The 24,118-nt window shown below is 35.2% G+C and overlaps 1 protein-coding gene across 4 annotated transcripts in view; it reads right to left on the minus strand.

Annotated features, from left to right (window-relative positions):
• Window positions 1–24,118, minus strand: part of LOC121427343 (protein dispatched homolog 3-like) — a 51,737-nt gene that overhangs the window by 9,348 nt on the left and 18,271 nt on the right. For all 4 annotated transcript variants that reach the window (XM_041623686.1, XM_041623685.1, XM_041623689.1 and 1 more), the window contains exons 3-11: window positions 20,906–21,046; window positions 18,710–18,816; window positions 17,863–18,134; window positions 9,478–9,638; window positions 8,775–8,902; window positions 7,695–7,912; window positions 6,508–6,678; window positions 5,231–5,677; window positions 3,981–4,211 (exon numbers count right to left, since the gene is read on the minus strand). In XM_041623686.1, the coding sequence (XP_041479620.1) occupies window positions 3,981–4,211; window positions 5,231–5,677; window positions 6,508–6,678; window positions 7,695–7,912; window positions 8,775–8,902; window positions 9,478–9,638; window positions 17,863–18,134; window positions 18,710–18,816; window positions 20,906–21,046 (1,876 nt within the window). The remainder of the gene's footprint in view (window positions 1–3,980; window positions 4,212–5,230; window positions 5,678–6,507; window positions 6,679–7,694; window positions 7,913–8,774; window positions 8,903–9,477; window positions 9,639–17,862; window positions 18,135–18,709; window positions 18,817–20,905; window positions 21,047–24,118) is intronic.

Genomic DNA, 24,118 nt, shown 5'->3' on the forward strand with positions numbered 1-24,118 from the left:
ATAGAAATGAAGCATTTTATGCATATCAAAAAAAAAAGTTGGGAGTCTAGAACTGTGAATGGGTGATAAAAGATTGAGCCATCCAGAATGCTTTGATAAGGGGTATATTTGACAGAAGATGGGACTAAATTTGTAAAGAAAGCAAATGATAATATGATATTTCTCTGGCCGATCTATAAGACGCAGTTTAGATGCGGTGTCATGAAGCTGGGCCTGTAGTGGACATGCATGTGTACAGCAATATACATATACCAATAGTACAATATCATCGAGTGCATTACTATTACATGTATATGAACAAGCATGGAGCTAATAGCTCTATGGAACAAGGTACCAACAGAATTTAATGTAAGAGTGTGTACGGTAGTTATTATAATACCCAAATAAAATGTTGAATAATTATACAGGATTTGTATAGCACACGTATCTACCTTGGTAGGTGCTCAAGGCGCTCCTATATTACCCCAGCTCAGCTAGTCTACTAATCTCGGTGCGCATAGCTTTTTGAGGAATTACTTAACATCAGTACCCCTTTACCTCACCTGGATTGAGTGCAGCACAATGTGAGCAAATGTATTGCTGAAGGAAAACACGCGATGGCTTGGAATTGAACCCACGTCCTTCAGATTGATAGACGAGAGTCTTAACCACTAGACGACCACGCCCCCAATTATATGTCTTTTAAAAAGGTGGTATATGGATTCTTTTTGTTTGACAAACCATCCTCATTTCAATAGCACTAGTCATTAGTATTATTATATCATTTCTTGTATTAAAACTGAATTAAATAACAAGTCATGTGATACATGTCAGCCAATCATATGATCCATACATGTATCAGTATTTTATAACATAATACAGTTACCCACCCCCCCATACCATAAAAGTGGAAGTCTTCTATGATCACAGAAAGTACTTTTCACCCCTATCCCTATATCAAATAGCAAAGTGAAGATGATTGACAAAAAAAAAAGGCTCAAGTGCTACGTCATGGAAAATAAAACTTTTAAAATCTGAATTTTTTAAAACGTGACAATTTGGCAATATAAATAAAGGGGGAAAACCACAGCTTTACAGACATTAAATCAAAATCAAAGATAAATATTTGCAAAGGTGCACTTGGAATCTTTTCATGACAATGGTTATCATTGATGCATGGCGTTGAAATGTCAACATCAGCAAATCTCTAGAAATAAAAGACAATAATAATACTTCATGCGTATCAAAGCATACCATGGTTGAATTAATATCCAGAGTAGCTGAAAATAGTACAATGCTCATCGTTTCACATGAAATATGCTTTTTAAATGATCTTTATTGCCAAGGATGAAATAAACACAAGGCAGCTTGCAAAAAAGATAATAAAAGCTAATTAAAGCAAATATTCCAAAAAATATTATATTACATCAGATGATAGACTCTGAACTGTGGAATTGAATGCAAACATATCATCTCTGAGTATTTAAAATCTTATAACTCAAACTTAAAACAATTAATACAGGGTTCCCAGCTTTTCAAGAAAACAAATTTCCCTGATTTTTTCCTGATGAAGGTTAAAAAATCCCTGATAATCAAAGATTTTGATGTTTTCTATTAAAGTTTTTGCAGTGAATTTCATGAAAAAAAACACACTATAAAAAGCACCATAACCAGTCATTCAATGGATTTTGTTTTGATATGCAACAAAATATAACAAGAGTGTGACTGACTACCATGCCTTCGACATTTGGGCCGATCAAAATTCCCTCATTTGATCTATTTTTTTTATTGAATTCCCTTATTTTTCCCTGACTGGAAAATAGTAAAATAATTTTCCCTGATTTCCCTGATGGGCTGGGAACACTCATTTCAGGCCAGCTAAAATAGAAGCTGTGATTTTTCAAAAATATGGCAATAGTGGCAACCTCATATTGCTGAAACTTTTTCAAGGCAAAGACAGATTGCTAAAATCAAGCTCCTTCAAGCATTTCATTGTTTAACTTTGTGTTCCATAGCTTGAACCTCCCATTATTTATTATACTTAGGTTTGAAAGATATTGGTCAAATATGGGAGGGGGGAGGGAATGTATTTTACACAGGATTGTACAGAAACATTATCAAAAGTCAGGTTAATTGAAATAATAAAATTTGGTCATCATTGAGATTCCTCTAAATGATAGGCTGAGATACAGTTATGAAGGGTCTGGTGGTAGATAGAGCACTTGTATAATGGGGAGTGGCTACCTTGTGTACAATGCGTTAAGGCCTGGTCACACCGCCCGAGCTTTGTTGGAGCGGTCGTGGAGCGGTAGGGAGAGAGGATCAAATGTCGCTCACAAAATTGGGGAAATAATCGAGAAAAAAAAAAATCAAAATCGAAAATGGTGAACGATAGCGAGCGGTGATGATTTTTTTCTCTCCGCTCCACGACCGCTCCAACAACGCTCGGGCATTGTGACCAGGCCTTTAAATGAAGGGGAAAATAGAAGCAGGAAATCAAATGAACTACAAGCTAAGGTGCAAACAATGAAACAAACAAATAAATAAAACAAATCCAAAGCAAATACATGCATCTCCTGACCTCAGACAGGAATTTATGTGTGATAATGGAAACACTGACATTGCGTATGCTAAAAAAATCATATGAAAATGTATTTCGGAGGAGTTAAATATATGATGATGGATAAATATAGCAAGCAATTAAAACTCTAACATAACTTTAATCCATAATAACATGTACAGAGAAAGTTTCACATAAAAATGTACATGGACGAGATTTCTAAGCTTTGATGATAAATGATTGATGTTAAGCTACATTTTAAAAAACTCAAATAAAATGATTTTCTCGTCGGTCACTTCACTTGCTTGATAGTTTGTTACACGTAGTCAGTAATCAACTATTACAGGGGATGCACATTAGAAAAGTTCATATCAAATGCAGGAGATTAGTTGCATGAGTGAAATGAAGCTATCAAAACTGTAAAATAAACATTCACATGCTCATAAAAAAAATTCATAAAAAAATATCCCAAGTATTTCTCAGAAAGAAAACAGCAACCAAATAGACACTTCAATAATATCATCATCCCATTGTATCGTGTATTGTTGGCTAGAATGACAATAATGTTAAGTGAAGTTTGAAACAACTTTGTGACTTCATGCACCAACAGATACATTATCCCCCCCCCCCAAAAAAAAAAAAGGAAGAAGAATAAATCAAGATAAAAAAATAATAAATAAATTTTGATGCATAATAATAAATTTCCCAAATAAAGCAGTGCTTCATCTGCTCTTTATTTGTGAAGAATAGTGCACTTTATAGCTTTTAAACATTAAACTTTGGCCCACAGTCAGTTGAAGTTTGTGATTATGTCTTCATCAGCTAAGCTTCAGCTCGTTCAAGCTGAAGGCCTAAATGTCACTGGTGCCCATTTTGAAAGAACATATTTAAAGTGTGCATTCCACAATTTACCCATGATATTGCAAATCTTTCCGCCCTGCTCCATACAGCAAATAAGACCAAAAATATGTCACAAAAAACTTAAAGAACAATCTTATAGGAGAAATGAAAATAGATAAAATGCTGGCCACTGCACACAAGCAAGTAAGCAGGAATCAAGTTTCTAACAATGTAGCAATAACTAACAGCTAGCTCTGGAAGATTGTATTGTCTGCACTTTACATATTATCAGGTTATTCTACAAATAATCCATTCCAAGATTTTGGTGTTCAATTTCTTTCTATTTATGCAATGCACTATTCTTTCAGAAAACAACTAATCCTTTGTTAGCTAGCAAAAAATGCACTTTTCTCCTAATATGAACTGCTAAAAACAGGTCTATGATGGGTCAACTGGATGTAGTTACATTAGAATTACACATACACATGAAAGAGGGTAGCTCAAGACTAGTTTCTCTACTGTTTACACAACCAAGAACTTCTACAATTGAAAATGTTGGTTGCTGTTTCTTCTGAGCTGAACATCCCATAAAATTACAAACCATCGCAAACTCCCTTCTTGGCCACTGTCACTTCCCGCTTATCCATGCACCCGTAAGACCGCATCTGACATTCGCTGGCGTACGTCTCCCCGTCCGACCCGCACACAGGATCGATCGTTAACTGGTTGCAATCTGTCTTGCAGACGCAGCGAGGTCTTCCCTTCAGTTCGTTAGATTCTTGGCAGATGGAGCCATACTTACAGACAAGATTAACATCCTGGCACGTAAGCCCTGATATAAGCCAGACATGAAAAATTCTCCCTATAATATTTTTTATCTTTCTCATTTAACAGTAGCACCAGTTTCATAAAGCTGTTTTAAAGTCATACACTAACAAATAGCAGATTAATTCCCAAATGTTAGTAAAAAACTGTAAATAGGTTAACAAATGATGACTGTACAAGCGTACATGTATTTCAATAATAATGGGCTTTAATGATAAAAATGTTAATCAACATTTGCATATATTTCAATTTTTTGAAAACAAATTCCTTTTTAACATTAAAATGTTAATCAACAGTTGCATGTTCTAATTTCAATTGATCCTATAGAGTACTGATAAACACAAATGGCTTGCAATAATCTAAATCCTCATTTGGCTGTGCGTAATATTACAAAAAGCGTTATCAAAACTTGGGGTCATATTACCAGGTTAATCTGAAGGTATTTTTCTAATTCACAAAGACAAAATGATGGACAAAAATGAACAACAAAAAATGGGGGAAGTTAAAGCAGGCATAGGTCAGATTAACATGAACACAAATTCATCAAAAGATATATATTAATTTGCAACAGGCCATTTTCATACTGTAACGTGAATATAATGAAATACTTTTATGTATTAGATGAGAGAGACAACTAATGAAAAGGTTGCATTTTACATTTCAACAGTCAGAAATGTGCTATGATAGATCAGACATGAATTAAAATACATTTGCAATTCACAAAAAGAAGTATCAAAGTATTTTGAATACATCATAAAAATGACCTCTTGCATGTCAGCTTTAGTCAACATTTTTTAGCACACACAGATTGAGAAAGCGCATACTCCAAGAACTGTTGTATTTTCAAAGCTAGCTTTACAACAGGATGATTTGTAGAAACTGCTCACCGTTTCCTTTTCTGATATCACTATGCAAGTATTAAAAAGACTACACTAAAACATTATTTCGGTTTTCTCACAGCTTTTGGTAATCTTTCAAGTTCACCAAGTTACTGTCAAGATTAAGATATATCCATCTGGAACTCACCTTTAGGTGGCGGAGTTGGAGAGCTCTCAGATGGTTTGCTAGTGGTAGGAGGGGTCTGATGTCCAGGGGGTCCAACGACTGTTACATCAGTCCCTGCTCCACCCCCTTCCCCACCCCCTCCATCGCCCCCTCCAGCAACCGTCGGTATCTGTGGCTCTGACGGAGGCCAGAGAGTGGTCTCTGGCCGATGGGTGGGCAGGACTGGATTAGGGGTCAGCATCCCAGGGAGGACCTTTGGAACATTTGGGACAGGTACCACGGGGTGTAAGTCACCCTGGTCGAACCCAGAGCACTCGGTACAGCGGATATCCTTGCCACTAAAGTTGTAGGCGAGGTCCAGAAGCCGCTGGAGGTTGGTGTCGGGTTGGTAGAGCGCTGGGGGACGGCTGGCGGGCTGGAGGCGGGATACCAGGACAATGGTGATGCAAAATATGATGCAGAATATCCCTGTGAAAGAGAAATAAATGACCATTTAGCAATATAGTGAACAGATTTTATCAGACTGTGGACACTTGTATAACTTACAATTTTTCTTACAGGGATAACTTACAGGGATAATGGCTAAAATGACAAACATGGCAAATATTTCAAATAAACACCAAATTTTTTATAACAGAAGCAAGGTTAGAATTCATACATTACCCTCCAGACTCTTGACATCTTTATGTACAAGATACATTGCAGCTCAATAGGTTTTTTTTTCGGGGGGTATCATCAGTATCCCATTTCATAAGGCTTGTTATAGTAACAAATGCACAATTTCTAATTCACTACCAGCCAATCAGATTGATGGATTTCAGTAGCTTTTAACTGTTATTTCAAATTTGATATGATAACAAGTTTTATCAAACAAACCTTTTGTTTGGTGCTAGAAGGCAAAACATTATTAAGGGTTTATCTTACTCTGCTACTGAGCTTGGTAAAGTCTACAGCGTATACTGTATACCTAATTGTATTCTGTGTGATTCACATTTTGCGTTTTGCTTTGAGGCAGAAAATCAACGAAAGTTTATTTTCTCACTTTCATTGCATTCTCTCTCACTTTATAGTACAGATACAAAAACACACATCAGGTAATTGATATTTCATGGTAAATTAGACTGCTAAATTCTCAAAAATACTTCCACCACGTACCAATCAGAGCATACAGAATCTTATTATATGGATATGTAGGACACTGATTCAAAATCATTGCTCTCTACTATCAATTTAATCAAAAAAGAAATTCATTTGTGCTTTTTTTAACATCCAAATCAATCGTAATCATAATTTCTCACCAATGACAACCCATCTGGCCTTCATGACTGGTTTAGCAATGAATCTATGAAGCGCCCTCTGGAGGGCAGCAGTCAAACTAGCTGATTCTTTGGTTTCCGTGGAGGATGCAGGACCAGGGACAGGTCTTATTTCTAGCAGAGGAACATCATCTTCATCATCGGTCAACAATCCTGGATCAAGTAAAAAGACACAAAGAAAGGCAAAGATTTAACCCTACATGTAGGCAGACTGGCAGAGGTATATTGGAAGTTCATATGGCCGGAGTGGGGGCTCCCAGGCCCCGCTTGAGATCTCGGCCATCGACCGCGCGATCACGCCGAAAATTGGCACACGGGTTGTCTGGGACAAATGGCTATTAAGTGATTACTCGGTATGCTCATTTATTTTCATTTTTTTTACCTTTTATTTTTCATTGTTTTTTCAATGTAATTAGTTGGACCAGCAAAACTAAAAATAATCATACATTTACGATTTTTGGTTGAAAACACAATTTGCATTGACTTTGTACACAAAATCACGTGTTTGAGCAATTTTTGGTCTGGCATGCAGTTACATAATGTTGCGTAATTTCGGAACCACATACCCGGGTGATGCAAAATTGGACTCAAAAGTTGCGGAAGACTAGAAGGTAAAAAGTAAGTGAGCGGGGCGGTTTAAAAAATTTGCGAGCGAAAATATTGTTCGTATCATTGAGGGGGGAGGGCCTCCAAGGCCTCCCCACCCCCCGACTCAGATAGGGTTAAAACAGGATCAGCTCTAATACAATGACTACCAGTGATGGCCTGATTTTACCATTTTGAAGGGGATACAGAGCATTTTGTTTCCTCAGACCAAGAGCCAGGATCTGGCTAAGAAACTTGGTCAAATGACAACAAGCCAGAAAAAGAATACCCATTGATCTTGTTGAAATAATCATCAATTAAGACTGACTTAGTCATCATCACCATTATCATCATAACTGTATTCATCATCATTACCAACATACATGTAATTGCATTCATTGTCACCGTCATCTTCATCATCATCATCTTTACCATCATCACTAACATCATGATCATCACCACGATCATCACTTCAACTACTATCACCCTAATCTTATCATCATCCTCGCCATCATCAACATAATCATCGCCATCAGGTAATTTGCCAAACATTACCATTAGCAGAACAAGCCAAAGACACTCACCCTGTTCCTCCGTCTCATCCTCCAGGTCCAACAGAGGTATATCGCTGTCATCCAGGACATGGTTTTCTGGGACCTCAGTCATTCCCTGATGACACGGTTCCTGGACCAGTGGTGGCCTGGCCTCACTCTGGTTCTCGTACTGGGCCAGGACCCTGTAGAGACTGGCATCTCGCCGATGACTTGGGCTAGCACTTTTCCTGTTCTTGAATTTCTGCATGCTGTACAGAAAGCAAATTAATGACCGCTCAACAAATTTTTCCATAATATTCATGAAATCATGAACAATCATGAAATGGGTTGAAATTTAGTTTAATTCTTCACATCAAACCACAAGTCTACCTCTATGACTGAAGTAAGCAACTACAAAAAGGAGAACAAAGATAGTGAACAAATTTGTACTAAAGCCAGAGGAGTGACACCAGAATGCAACTATTTTCCAGTGGAGTGCATCCCCGAGGAAGATAGTTGCATTCGCATCATTGATGATACCATAGTTTCCCCAAACCTCCCAAGGTCCAAATTTTTCTTTTTTTCTTTTGCTTTATTTCTATTGTCACTGTTAAATGCAACAGCCAGAAAATATGATCATGATGATGGAATGAAGAATTACATGGAATCCAAGCCCTCGCCTTGCCAAATAAGAGTACGTGATAATCAAGTTTATATATGCAAGGGCCTGTAATCAGGTACAGCACCTCATATTGTGCACAGTGGACATCAACATTTAGAACAATTTTCTCTCTCGTATCATATTCCATTTGTGATTGCTAGCATTAAAGATACCATAAAGGGAAACAGCAAAAGTCTCCTAAGGAGACACTCTACATGGATTAACAAATGTAGAGCTGCCAACCTGTACAAGAACATTTCAGTATTTAAAAGCTGATTTGGTGAGGAAATCAGTATTTGAAAGAAATACCATAGGACAACACATGAAACTGAAACTTTAAAATAAGTATTTTGCATGAAATCATTGGTGTTCTTCTCATTTTTCAGTACTAAATACTGAAAATCAGTACTAGTTGGCAGCTCTGCAAATAGGCAATGACTTTAAAAGATAATAAAGGTCCCAGTGCTTACACAGAGAGTTCACAGTTGAGAGCACGACACCAGATGTTGAGAGCCGACGGCATGATCATGACCACCATCAACCAACAGAAGATGACAAGTAACATCATAAACAAACCAAAATCATAAATAGCTGGAATCTGTTTGTAAAAAAATAGAATCAGAACATCTGTTTTAATCATCACAAGCATACATGTACAATGTACATTTCTACAAGTAATGCATAGAGCATTTTCATGTATTGATTTAAGGTAAAAAGAACCATAATAGATTAAATGCCTTGCTCTAGGGCACAAAGTACCATGCCAGGATTCAAAACCCAGACTTTCAAGTGTGTAGTTCGGCATCTTAGTCCACTTGGCCACGGCACCTCCATGTTGACAATGTGGTGATACATATTGACAAATACTTTGGCTTTGATGTCTGTTGCTAACTGAGGCGGCCATGGTATGCACATGTCCCACTCCGTAAATAGGCGTTTATGCGGATATGTTGGGACAACATAAGAAAAAGATTGAGGGGGTGGGGAGGGGCTGAGATAGAGCCTCTTTTGTGGGAGTGTCATGCCTAATGTCTAATGCTACACTCATGCTGGTGAAACCAACTCCAGACCAATAATAATTAGCACTGACAAGATATCAGTCGCTCCTGAGTCGGTTTCGTTTAATGTAACGGTAGCAAAAGACTTTGGCATGTCTGACTGTCATACACATACCTGGGAGGCCATATTGGCTCCAAATGCCCCTGCCGTTGTGATGGAAGTAAAGAAAGTGGCACCCCCCGCTGTGGTAATGGTATGAGCCATTCTGAGGGCGGGGTCTTTGATGGAGTCAGCTTGACGGAAAGTGTTCACAAACACAAAAACATCATCGACACCTGAGAGAGAATTTGAAAAAAATGACAGAAAATAGCAAAATGATAGTACTCAATAATAAACCATAAGATGGCACAAAATTTGAGTTAAGTATAGAGAGAGGAAAAATCATGTAAAAGTATAACAATTTTGTTAAAAAATGGAAAAAACAAAATAAAAAATTAAGAATATTTTGTATTATATTAAAAACAGTGACACGCAAATATGAACAGAATGCAAATAAGTGAATGATTGGCAATATAATTTCACTTTTCTTCTGTATTTTACTGTACAAATATGTATCAGTCAAGCAAATATGTATCGGTAAACCTTGTATATGTATCGGTAAACCTTGTATATTCTGTTTTTTATTATTAATTGCTGCTTTTAATTAGGAAACTAAATAGAGAACTAATTAGGGAACTAATTAACTCATGACAGGAAATAATTAACCCTTCTAAACTTTTTTTAATTTGTAGAACAGAGAATAGTACTTCATTTAATAATTTCAAACTTTGATGGTTTTCCTGTAATTTACATGTACATGTACTAGCCATCTTTTATCTTAAAATATAAAAGGTTTTTATAATTGTTGTAGGTTTGAAACAATCTGTTACATTTTTACCTCTAAAAATAAGCAATACACATTCAAAATAGCAAACTTTATATGCATTGCACTTTACAATAAGCGCCGTGGTGTAGCAGTTCTGACTCTCGCCTTGTAATCAGAGGGTCGTGTGTTCGAATCACACCATGGCCTAGCGCCCTTTGGCAAGGCGTCAATCCACACTTTGCCAGTCTCACCCAGGTGCTATTTGGGTACCGGTAGGAAACAACCGTCATTTGAGGTTGGTTTAGCAAGTTTGCACCTAAGAGGCTTCTTGGAATTCTATGAATCCAGTGACCGGGTAATAATAATTGTGAAGCGCTTTGAACAGTCATAGATTGATAAAGCACTATATAAATGCCAATTGTTATTATTACAATACAAGCAAGTGACTTAATTGTATGCTAAATTTTCCAAAGTTATACCAACTTAACAAAAATGTGGTCGTATTTTTCTTACAAATAATATTACACAATGCGTATCAAAAAAAGTTTACACTTAGAAAAATCCTTTAAAATTATATATTTGTAATATCCTGAAGATTTTTCCACATTTTGACATTGGTACAGATCCAATTAAGTAAATGACGATATAACTGTCGGAAAAAATATTTCTGCTTGAGTGAGCACCACTTACTTTTGAAAAGTTTGTTTAAAATGATTTGCGCAGAACTTTGAAATGGTCATGCGAATAAAAGTAGATCTTAATCATGAAGAACATGCAGAATTTAGCTAGTAAAATTGATTGGAAGATATCTTTTACATTCTTTAACTTGTTTAACTTGCATTGCGCCCCAACCCACTCCCCCAACATACCGAGGCCATCATGACAACATTTGCTTTACACTGAGCCGTGATTTACATGGAATGGCTTAGGCTTCATTTTCATTTTGTTTCATTGTCAAGCTTGGGAAAAGTGTGGAGAAACAAGTATTAAATAAAAAATGAAATGTAAACCCACTTTAAATGATACAAACTTAGTGAAAAATGCTGTTCAGATTCTGTTATGTCCTCTGATCCAGCTGGCACAAAAAAGGGTGAAGGTTGTGCTTATACTAAGTGCTGAAATTTCAATTTGGGGGGCAAAATTGTTACAAAATACTCGAATGAATCCGTTTTTATTTCAATTTACTAAAAGTGCAAGGGAAATGGATTAGAAATGTTTCGCAGGGTAAGTTTGATTTCGCCCTTTCCCCTTTAAACAGCGTGAAAACAAGCATTTCTGCGCAAACAGATTTCTGCGAGCTTTACAAAAATGGACAGTGCTCACTCCAGTGTAACATTCTGTCAAAATTTTTACTTTCATAAGATATATGAGACCCAAACCCAAGATTATATGTGAAAAAATTCCCAGGCCTTTTTCAAAGTCTAAACTTTTTTGGATACGCACTGTATATTAGTATTTTCGAAAAATGTATTTCATTTCTTTTAAATAACCTAGTAAAAACCTGTGCCATTCTAAGCCACATACATATACTCCCATATAAAACTTTCACCCCACTCTCTTTTCTACAATTACATTCAAAAGTAGTTCAAGGAGATTTGACCATGACAAACCAAACTTTGCTGGCCTCTATAAATTTTTGGACTCACATTTCCTTTTCTCAGTGGTTGCAATTATACTAATTTGAGAGATATTCAATATTTTATGGTAAATGAATGAATGAAATATTTAATGACATACCAGCACATCATATCAAATAGGAAAAACCGAGGGTAACTAGAGCAAGTAAATTTAATGAGTTTTGTTGTGGTGGTGATGGGGGGGGGGCATTAATGAGGACATTATTTATAAAAAGGATCCTATCTTTATGTGGATAAAAATGCAACATGCTGAAAGCAACTTTAATTAAAAGTGCAAAATGACCCAAATATTTGACTTTTTCATTTCTATTTTTATTACTATCATGGTCAACTTGTCTTGTAATAGCATATAAAGCAATTTTGTAAAGTTCAGCGGACACAACAAACATGCATGAAATAAAAGAAAAAACAATTTTGCACAAATTAAAAGGCACTTTTTAAAACACTTTCCTAAACTAAAGTATTTATCTATAACTATATGATGGCATTCTACTACTGTGCAAATTATACATACATGTAATTAATAATATGGTCAAGTTTTGGGTGATACACATCTAACTCTGCAATAATTCGAAATCTTGATCTGGATATCTGGGCAAACCAGAAGACCAGGTTAATGTATGTATCAAGGATGAACCACTCTTAAAATGAGGTTATTGCTATCCTCAAGTTTCCTTCATGCTCATCCTGGGGGTCTGTCTCATAACGACTTACATGTACAACTATGGTCACTTTATCATTTTAACTACAATGGAACCTTGATTGGAAATCCGCCCCCCGTCCCTCTTCAGGGACGGGGGGGGGGGGGGATCTGCCCATATGCCCCCCCCCTTGAGAGGTGTGTCAAAATAACCAAGCTCTCTTAGGGTTAGTGACTTTTTAATGAACATCAAGCATATATAAAAATGCTACATTACACATTATAAAAGTGCTAAAAATATATATATGGAGAGCTATGAGCATGATTACGAAGGCACTTGTATAACTCTGCAATAATTTGAATCCTGATCTGGATATAAAAAAAATGTGTGCGGGCAAACCGGAATCAGAAGACCAGGTTAATGTACATTAATAATATTTGTATCAAGGATGTACCACTCTTAAAATGAAGTCATTGCCATCCTAAAGTTTCCTTCATGCACATCCTGGGGGCCTGTCTCGTAACGACTTCATACAATTATGGTCACTTTATCATTTTAACTACAATGGAAACCTTGATTAGGAATCTGCCCCCTCCCCTCTCCAGGGGTGGCCAGGGGGGGGGGAAATCTGCCCTTCTGCCCCCCTCCCCCCTTGAGAGATGTGTCAAAATAACCCAGCTCTCTTAGGGTTAAAGAAGCTTTAATGAACATCAAGCATTTAAAAATGCTAGATTACACATTATAAAAGTGCTAAAAATATATGGAGACCTATGAGCATGATTACGAAGGCACTAATAATGTATTAGACACAATAAAAGCATGATATTTAACGCAAATCTTTATTACTATTTTACTATTTCCTGGAAAAAAAGACAAGGTTCTTTAACCTACATGTAATGGGGGCTTGATGCTTTTTTTTACATTTACTCGCCAATGTGACCTCATTAACATGACGTATCAACTTTCTTTATCCTCTCAGTAATAATAATAATAGTCTGGATTTTCCAGTCCTTTTAAATTATTAAAGTTGAAACATTTCTGCACAAATTAAATGGAACTTTTGAAAAAAAATATTTTAATAGGAATGAATGCTAATCAGTGGTTCATTTCATAATTGATTTGATTTTCTGCTAGGTCCTGCTACCATGATGATTAGCAAAGTTATTTGTAATAATATTTATTATAGCGCACCCAAGATTATACTAGTGATTCTCAGGGAACATCATCTCTAACAAAACAGTGCATTTAAAGAAATGATTATCTTAGTAATGTACGATATTGTTTTGATGCAAGAAACTTTTATAACCAAGAACCTTGAACCAATATTATATACAGAAAGTAAATGTTCAATATTTTTTAACAATGGTACCAACCATTCAAAGGGTGTTTTAATTGGAATAAAGGATGGTTTACCTACATGTATAGATATCATAGAATGTATTAGACAACCCGGTGGTCGTGTGATCGGTATTCGATTATCTTACAGCAATAAGTTTTATTTTATTGTAAATGTTTATGCTCCGACAAAATCATCGGAAAAGTCTATTTTTTTCAGAGGTTTACTTTCATGGCTTAAAGCACACATACATAAAGAAGATTTGTTATTATTGGGTGGAGACTGGAATTCAGTTCAAAGTTCATGTATGGACACCCAAGGAATTAGTTATGCATATAAACCTAATGACCTGTTGCAAAATATATGTAAAAAGTTGAACTTAGTAGACATCTGGAGAAAATGTCACCCTTCACTCAAACAATTTACTTGGCGGCAATACTTACTTGGTTATTATTCCCGATTAGACTATTGGTTAATTTCATATGATTTATGTTCATTTGTACATTCCGCAGATATAAGACCCATTCTGAAATGTGATCACAATGCTGTGTCCTTAAAACTTACAATTTCATCTTTAGTCAAGGGTAAGGGTGTATGGAAATTTAAAAACTCACTTCTTAGAGACGACATATTTAAACAAACAATCAGAAATATCATAAAGAAAGTAAAACTAGAATATAAAAACTATAATGATCAAATGTTATGGGATTTATGCAAGATTAAGATCAAAGAATATTCAATAAAATACTCAAAGACAATACAGAATGAAAGAAACCAAATATATCATATTTTGCAAAGTAAACTTGAAATCCTTTCGAAAGCAAATGATGCTCACCCGAGTGACAGTAATCTTACTGAACTTAACGATGTTACTAAGCAGATTGATAAATTAATTGAAGATAAATGTAAAGGTGCCTTTGTGAGATCCCGTGAAAAATGGATGGAAGAAGGCGAAAAATCATCAAAATATTTTCCCAACTTGGAAAAAAGGAATGGTATAAAGAAACATCTAGACTTTTTGAAACGGTAAAAAGATGTCATTTTTGATGAAGAAGCCATTTTAAAAGAAATCTATGAATACTATCAAAATCTATATTCAAATAAGAATAATGTTCTTAAAACAGAAATATATGATTATCTCAATGATGTTGAGTTTACTACCCTGTCGGAAGAAGAAGCTGACCTTTGCGAAGGTTTACTTACGGAATCCGAATGTTACAAAGCACTGAAGTCAATGAAAGGTAATAAAACTCCAGGTAGTGACGGACTATCAGCAGAGTTTTATCAATGTTTTTGGCAAGATATAAAATATATGGTTATCAATAGTTTGAATGAAGGCTACATAAAGAATAAGTTGTCAGAATCTCAAAAGCAAGGTATTTTAATATTGTTATATAAAAAAGGTGATAGAGGTTTACTTGACAATTGGCGTCCTATATCACTTCTAAACATCGATTACAAAATTGCAGCCAAAGTCATTTGTTCACGTCTTCAGCGTGTTATCGATAAAATAATTTCTATGGATCAAACTGGTTATCTCAAATTGCGTTCAGCTTCAGAAAATGTTCGTTTAGTTGAAGATGTAATTGATCTTTGTTCGCACCTAAATCTTCCAGGTTATTTCATTTTTTTAGATTTCAAAAAAGCTTTTGATAATGTTAACCATCAATTTTTATTTCAGTTATTACACAAATTAAAATTCAAGGATTCATTTATTAATTGGATTAAAGTTTTGTATAATGATGCTTCCGGAAGAGTGATTAATAACGGTTGGATGTCACAAAATTTCAAAATACAACAGGGTGTAAGACAAGGCTGTCCACTCTCAGCCTCACTGTTTTTATTAATTGCCGATGTTATGGCAAGAAAAATAAAACAAAACGATAATATTGAAGGAATAATTATTCCAGGAGAAAATGGAACCCAGTGTTCAGAAAAAGAAATAAAAATATCACAGTTAGCTGATGATGCAGCAATTTTTGTGAGTTCTGTTAATTCTGGTAATATTGCGATAGAAGATATAAGGCAATTTGGAGAAATTGCAGGCCCTAAACTTAATTTAACAAAAACTCATGCAATGTCCATCTTCCCTCAAGATGAAACCTTAAGAGATATACAATGGACAAATGATCCAGTGAAATACCTTGGAATTTTTGTAGGTACAGATAAACGTAAAAAAGAAAGAATGAATTGGGATACAAAGTTAGTTAAAATTCAATCTATAATGAACATCTGGAAAATGAGAAATTTAACTATATATGGCAAAATAGTAATACTTAAATCTTTGATAATATCACAAATTGTTTACCCTGCAACTGTAATACACGTACCAAACAACCTGGTACGTGAATTAGAGAAAATGATGTATACGTTTATTTGGTGCTCGAAAAAAGAAGATAAAACGAAATGTTTGTATTAATTCATTTCATAAAGGAGGATTAGATATGATAGACTTAAATTCAAAATTATCTTCATTAAAACTTTCGTGGATTTCAAAATATTTAAAATACAATGATCAACCATGGATGTACTTGTTTAAATTTTGGATAGCAAAGATAGGACCAATGCCCTTGTGTCTTCGTTTCAATTGTTCAAAAAAAGATATGTTAATTGTATGTATGAAAAAGCAAATTCCATCCTTTTATACAGATCTATTGTGTTCATGGTATGACATACGTTTTACTGACTATCATAATATTAATAGTATAAAACACAAAATTTTATGGTATAACAGTCATATAAATTTGAAAGAAACCTTTTATATTTCAAAAGGTGGTTCGACCACAATATATTTTATGTTCACCAATTATTACGTAATCATGCCTGGAAACCTTCCGAAGAAATTTTTGAAACAGTAGCATGTAAATCTCTTTTAGTTGAATTTGAATATTCAAAGCTAAAAAGAGCTGTCCCAGCTGAATGGACTGACAAATGTGACACCTTATCTCTAAAGCTTCCAGAAGATCTTTTTGAAATTAGGGGAGGAGATATTGTAAATTTAAAGAATATGAAATCAAAAGATTTTTATGATTTACTCATAACCCCCAAAAAGTCCGATCCACATATTATACAATACTGGCAATCCAAATTAGGATTACCAGTAAACTTTGAATGGCAAAATGTTTTTAATTTCAAACTTCAGTGTTTAAAGTATAACAAGATTCAGCAATACAACTTGAAAATGCTTCATAATTTATTACCCTTTAAATTCAATTTATGTCGCTGGAAATTAGCTAATGACACATCTTGTATGTTCTGTGAAGCAGACGAAACTTTTGTTCATATTATGTTAGAATGTAACCCTGTTGCTGATTTTTGGAAAAAGATAAAGAACTCTCTGCAATTTATGTTTAAAATCACAATTCCTATTGACGAAATGACGTTGTTCATTGGATACAAAATTCACGATCGCAAGTTTACTTTAGTTAATTTGTTTATGATATTTGCACAGTATGCAATATACAAATCATATGTCTTGTATAAAATGCAAGGAAGAGCTTTTAATACATATTCAATTTGGTATGAGTTCAAGAAAGAGATACTTTTTTATGTAAAATGGAGATTTAAATCCAATGTTCATTTAATTGAAATGTTCGAAGAGCTTTAACCTTACAAATTTCATTTCTATTACAAGTTAGCTTATTTAAACAGTTGATGTCTATTACATGTACATGTTTAGATGCAACTTGTTGTGTAACTCTATACGCTCTGTGTTACGAAAGAAATTGTTAAAATGAGAAAGGAATATGAAGAATAAAGTACCTCTGAAAGAGGAAAAGAAAAAAAATCTTAGTAATGTATCCACTCCTTGGTGAGGATTCATTGAGGCAATTACTAAAGTACATAGATTCAGTGTTAAAAGTAACAAAATTTATCATCAATTGCAAATTATATCAATTGAAAATTTGCACAAAAAATATTTTCATGTAATGTGGAACTCTATTAATCTCAAATAGTTTTGGATGTTTTAGTTATTTTCTATCAGTCAAATGGTTCTAATAAAATCAATAAATGCGTTGGCAGAAACGGAAGGAACTGGTGAGTCTGTCCATGCCAACTACGCACTAATCTTGGACTTACCAATTCCGATTATCACAAAGACAGAGACAACATTGAGGAGACCAAGTGCTTCAATCCCGAAGAAGACATGGTAGCAAAAATAGGCCAGGCAGAAACTGAAGACGATACTCAGAAGACCGCAGATCGTAAGCCAGAGCGAGAAGGACGTAAAGACGAAGAGGAGAACAAAGATTGCGATGAAGGTCGGGATGGAGAGAAGGACATCGTGGTAGATGGTCATGGATACCTCCTGGTCAAAGATCTCAGTGCCGCCGTACAAGACGTCGACTTTGCTGTAGAGAAGAACATTTTAGAAACGAGGTAGGCATGTATCAGTTCTTATCTTGCAGTAAAAGAATACTTGCATCTCCTGATTGAAAATCTTTAAAAGATATTACTATTCAAAGCATTTGAATAAAAAAGATGAGGATAATGTGTTAGAATACCACCCCTCCCTCATTTTCATTTTCTATGATCAAGATGAAAAAAAAGATCACAGCACAAACAAAAAAGATGATCAATGTATTTCATATTCAGAAGACCAAATCAGAATACAAAGCAAAGCAATTTGATATGAACCTGGAAAAAACTTTTTAAAATCTGGATGTTTTCTGTTTATAGGTTTGATATGAGTACACAACATAGGTTTGAGGTGAATTTTGGGGGAAAAGGTAAAAAAGAAAAGAAATGGGTGCTTTAATAGTCAAGTTAAGGTAACAAAACTTGAAAGTTTCAATATATCTACCATGAGAACTAGACAATAAGGTGGGATAAGGGGTGAGAGAACATAACCAACAACAAAAAAAAAATCTTCATGAGAATGATGTGAATTAGATAAATAAAAAATAGAACGAAATTGAGAACTTACTCTGTAGACTTCTTGTCTAAAAGCTTGATGTAAGTGAAGATAAACTTTTTGTACTCTTCATACGCTTTGATGTTCGTCATATTATTATGAGGTCGGCCAAACCACACCTTAAAGAAGAATATAACCAAAACAAACTTTATAACTACATCTAAACTTTTTTTTGCAAATCACATGTATGAATTGGAAAGGGAGACCTTTGGGGTGTACATTGTAGTTGAATTAATTAAGCCTTTTCCCTCTCAGGACATCCATGCAGGGATAAAACACACAGGGGCTCACATGGGGGGAAGTCAAATATATCGCTGTACACACGAGTGACCAAGAAATTTCCAAACACCCCCTAAACGAGTTTTTCTCTGTGTGCAAAATAACCCCCTAAACAATTTTTTTCCAGGTCTTTATTTACACATTTTGGCCCCTAAACAAGATGTCACCAAAATATGACCTCGGGGAAAAAGCTTGGAATAAAAACATACCCTAAACACGTTTAGCTAGTCTTGAAAAAAAAATTTTTTAGGGAAAAAAAACCTAAATACTTTTGACCCCACAATTGACCATTGACTAGTCTTTCAAACCACACTTTTTCTTGAAAATCAGTGTTTTTGATACCCTTAACGAGTCCATGCGCGTACCGCGTCCAAAACTAAAACAAAACGCCCCTTTAAACACGTTTTTTGGTCACACGTGTGTACAGCAAAGTAGTTTATTGCCCCCCCCCCCCCGGAGAGATTTCCCCCCTGACATGCTGAACAGAGCACTGGAAAATCCTGATTCATTGAAATGTTAAAGCTTATCCGATGTTGCAGATTTTGGGTAGTACATGAAAGTTGTGAAAAGTAGCCCCAAAAATCTTTTTAAAAAACAAATGCTTTGCCTGTATACATGTGACTCTCATTTCAGTGAATCCTATTCCTTGTATGTTGTTCTTTGTTTGATGATTATACCATATACATGAAAATAATGATAAAAGTAGACTTCGAACAGGGGTTTTCATCCACTTTATTTCCTAAGTATAAAAAAAAAATTGAGGTCTATACAAGAAATGATTACATATACGCCTACCGATGATTCATATTACAGTCTTTGTATCAAGGAAAAATCAAATATCTTTTTTTCAGATATTAAATACTACTTTTTGAAGGGTAATACTACACACCCACATAGTAATTTCAAATATTTCACAAGGGAAATGAATGCAACTAATTAGGGAAAAATGAAATGAAAAATCTGCAAACTCTAATTTGCTAGGGGAGGGGAAGTTAATTGCAATTACACATAAAAATAGCAGTAACAGAAGAAATAGAAATGAATTTTAATCTATTGCTGGTAATAAGATTAATAGCACATTTTGTTCCAGCTTTTCGTTCCACTGACCGCACCATGGCTCCATCACAAGGGAAATATTCTTTTTTTTTAATAAATGTATTCCTCTTTTTCCAAAAAAAGAACGTTTTTTTTATGTTGCATAATATACAGTACACTATAACCTGAAATCAAATTAAAAAACACCAAAAAATAATGAAGTTCAATGTATTTATAAGCTCAATAAGAAAAAAAATAATCACAATTTCAGAACATATATCATGGCTTTTTTCCAAAGGAATGTAAACAATTAGCATGATTGCCATAAAATATTTGGAGCAGAAATACAATATTATACTTTGATACATTAACTCTCAATCTTAAAACAACAAAAGTCAATGTGTAGATGCAAATAATAATTAATTCCAAAAGAATCCTATAAAAATTAGAAATACTATCAGGTGGCTTTTGCTGGTCACATTCATACATCAGTTACACTCTAAACTACAGGGATTTAAAATAAGTCCACATGGACTGTAGTTAGGGACCAATCGAATTCCGGATTTAGTTTGAATCCTTAAGATTCATTTTTAAATCTTGAAAGATTTTAATTTAAATCATTTGAGATTTAAATTTAAGTCTTAAGGATTAAAACTAAATCCAGAAATCGATTGGTCCCTAACTACAGTCCATCTGGACTTACTGTAAATCCCTGTAATTTAGAGTGTAAAGAGAGATGGGAGTTATACACAACTTACATGTAAATATGCTTGTTACATATAGATGTGACTTATCGCTTCACATCCTTTTTGAAGGACAATGTCTCATTAAAGACAACTGATGCATGATTTATGAATCAACATCCTGCAGCAAGTTTGAAAATCAAATGCTTACCTCTGTTCGTATGAACTTTGACCTCCGGCTCGTGCTGTTCATGTGCGTGTCTACGAACCAGTAGAAGGTTTGGTGGGCCATTGCCATTTTCAGTGTACCGTCGATATCCGCTAGTTCATTGCCCATCCCATCATAACGAACCTGAACATACAAAAAAAAACAATTAATTTAAAAAAATATTTTATTTCCCATCTTGAAATTTAAAGAGACATACCAGTAGTTGCAGTTAAGACTGATTTAATGAGAAAGTCTGTAACCAGGCTTAATTGTCAGTATATCATCGAGGATCTAAATCTGGTACAGTCACATAAACTGAACTTTGTGAAATCTTGAAATCTATGCTGAAAAATATTCACACTGAAGATAAGCGCACGTGGGACAGTGCATTATTATTGCTTTGAATGTCGCGCCCGACGCTTGACCCAAATCCTGTGCTTATTTGCTAATTTTTTCAGCAATTACACACTTTCTTCCAGAATCCTTTGGCAAATATTCTTTATTTATACAAACAGACACTTTGGTAGTCATTTCATTGGATCCTGTACGAACTCATTTTGATATGGTTACCAAAACTGGCATTTACCTTTAATAGTGGAACTGCTTCAATAGGTGGTTTCAGACCGCCTCGAAGTTCGCCAGTTCCAGGTATTCACTGATCGGGAAATTTACCCCGATCAGAAAATACCAGGTATTTTGGTAATGTGAAAGCAAACTACGCGTAATTTCCCCGAAAGAAAATACCCGCTAAATAGTAGGTACTTGGCGAAATTACGAGAACTTTCGTGGGGATTTTTCCAAGGTCGCAGGTATTTTGGCGATGTGAAAGCAAATTACGGGAACTTTTAGCCCAGCGTGTCGTTGGGTGCGGTGGAGTGGGTGGCTGCTGGGCTAGTGAATTTGAATCTCGCGCCTTGCTTGCTTATCAGACCATACTGCGCATGCTCGTAACTTCGGGAACTTATCCCGAAGGATGTGTTTCGGGGCGGTGTGAATGCAGGAATAATTAACGGGTATTTTGTAGCCTTAAAAAGTTCTCGTAATTTAACAGGGATTCTTGTGATCGAGGCGGTTTGAAACCACCTAGTGTAATTGGGAAATATTCAATGCATGACTTGTGTTTCTAATGTTTGCTGAAGGATTTTAAAATCATTAAAATGATCATTTGGTGAGGCTAAGCCCCACCAATTTCCTGGGGTTAAGGAAAAAAAGTACAGTGTGAAAAGCATAAGGTACTATACGAAGGCAGGCTTAAAACTGTTCAAATTTAACAATATGAAGATAATTTCCCACTCTGGATACCTCTTCAGTGCGAGTGTTATATTGGACAATTAGTTGAGTAACTATACAAATGAAAAAAAGGAAAGATTTTTTGCAAGTTGATCAACATCTAATCATGAAATGTTTATTTTGAGACAGTGCTCTATTCTCAACATTTTACCTTGCAGTAATCAAGAAATGTTTTTATGTCTACCAGACAGTGGTATTTTTGGAAGTACAATTAAAATATCTATTCCGTCTGCTTCTTTGTTTGCTATAATGTTCTTTGGATTTTCTGAAGGTTTTGTCTGAAGGAGAAGATACATGTAATAATGAAGATGTTCAGTCCAGGGTGCTACATAACTTTTTAGAATTACTTGCCCAGTCAGGCAAGTAAAATTTTGAATAGTTCAAATATACTATCCCAAAAATCTATTTCACTTGCCCAAATAATCTTTGAAAAAAAAGTATTACCTCTTCAAAAGACAGAATTGTGGCTTTACAAACCATTGACCTTTTCTCTCTTTTGACATGAACTGATCTACCTTGTTACTGCCATGAACAAAATCAGGGTCAATATCATATCATATCGACCTAATGTTGGTCATTCTATCGTGAAAATTTTGCATGCCCATTTCAGGCAAATAGTTTTGGTCTTGACTTCACAACACTTGCCCGACTCTAACTTTTACTTGCCCCAGGCAATCAGGCAAGTGCTTGTGTGGCACCCTGTGTTCACACTGCTGTCAATCTGAGTTCAATAAAATGGGAATACTGAGAAAAAACAATAGATGAAAAAAAAAATCCATCCAAGAAGAAAAGTTGTATTTAAGAGATTATTTTGAGACATCACATGCAAAAAGCTGCACCATATATTATGCAATACAATACAATTAATCATTTTCCAGTTTTAAAAGGTTCAGGGCGGGTTAAAACATTTTTCTAATTGAAGTGTGAATGGAATACTGTGTCTGCTTTTACAAAAGTAAAATTATTGTCAATTAAACTGAGAAAATTGCATTTTATTGCTCTCTTTTAAACACATCTTTCACTTCTCTATTAAAATCATTAATCACTATAGAAATTCCATTCCTCGCTTTAAGAACTGCTGAAAACATGCAATGCTATCTACTGAATGAGTTCAATTGTATTTTGTAGAAAATATGGCATGAATCATGGGGAAATTCAATCTTTTTTGCCTGAAAATTGTAAGATTTTGCCATAATACCAAAATTCTGCTCTTGGCATAATAATGATGGAAAATAGTCTACTAATATTGTTCACATCACTGTGCAAAGCTTAATCACCTAGGGGAGCATGCACAATAAAGGAAATTAGATCTTTTCATTTCCTGCTTAACAATTCATATCTTGGCTCTGCAGATAGGTTTGATGGGGAAAATGACCGTGAAATAAATGCAATAAAGAAAAAAATATGAAAAGGTGATCAGATTGATAAGTCAAACTCTCTCCTTTGTTCAGTTTTTCACTCCCACCACTTCTCCCTCGACTCACAATTCCTCATTCCATTTTTCCTTCCCCTGGGGGAACAATTCCTCATTCAATTTTTCTTCAAGTGGTAGGTATGTGCCGCTAGCAAGACAAAAAAGGGGGGGCTTTGGAGCGGGTTTATCGTAAAAAAGGAGGGTCCTCGGAACTACAAATGTTTGTGAATACGGTGGTCCTTGGAATGGATCGCCTACATATGAGTGCGTATGCACCCCTATGGAACGGGCATACATGCATGCAGCTAGTCCGACGGCATGGGCGCCGGGTGCGCTTGCGCAGAGGCGATTGTCGGACAGCGCTTTGTGACCGCTTTTCACCAAAAATGCAGCTCATTGCCACCAGAACGGCATGACAAAAATATGCGAAGCTTTGGAACGGATTTCTTTTTCTCAATAAGAAGAAAATGCTATGCTTTGGAGCAGCTTTCTTTGTTATATGTCTCAATATT

The sequence above is a fragment of the Lytechinus variegatus genome, chromosome 14, assembly GCF_018143015.1.
Source record: "Lytechinus variegatus isolate NC3 chromosome 14, Lvar_3.0, whole genome shotgun sequence".
NCBI lineage: Eukaryota > Metazoa > Echinodermata > Echinoidea > Temnopleuroida > Toxopneustidae > Lytechinus > Lytechinus variegatus.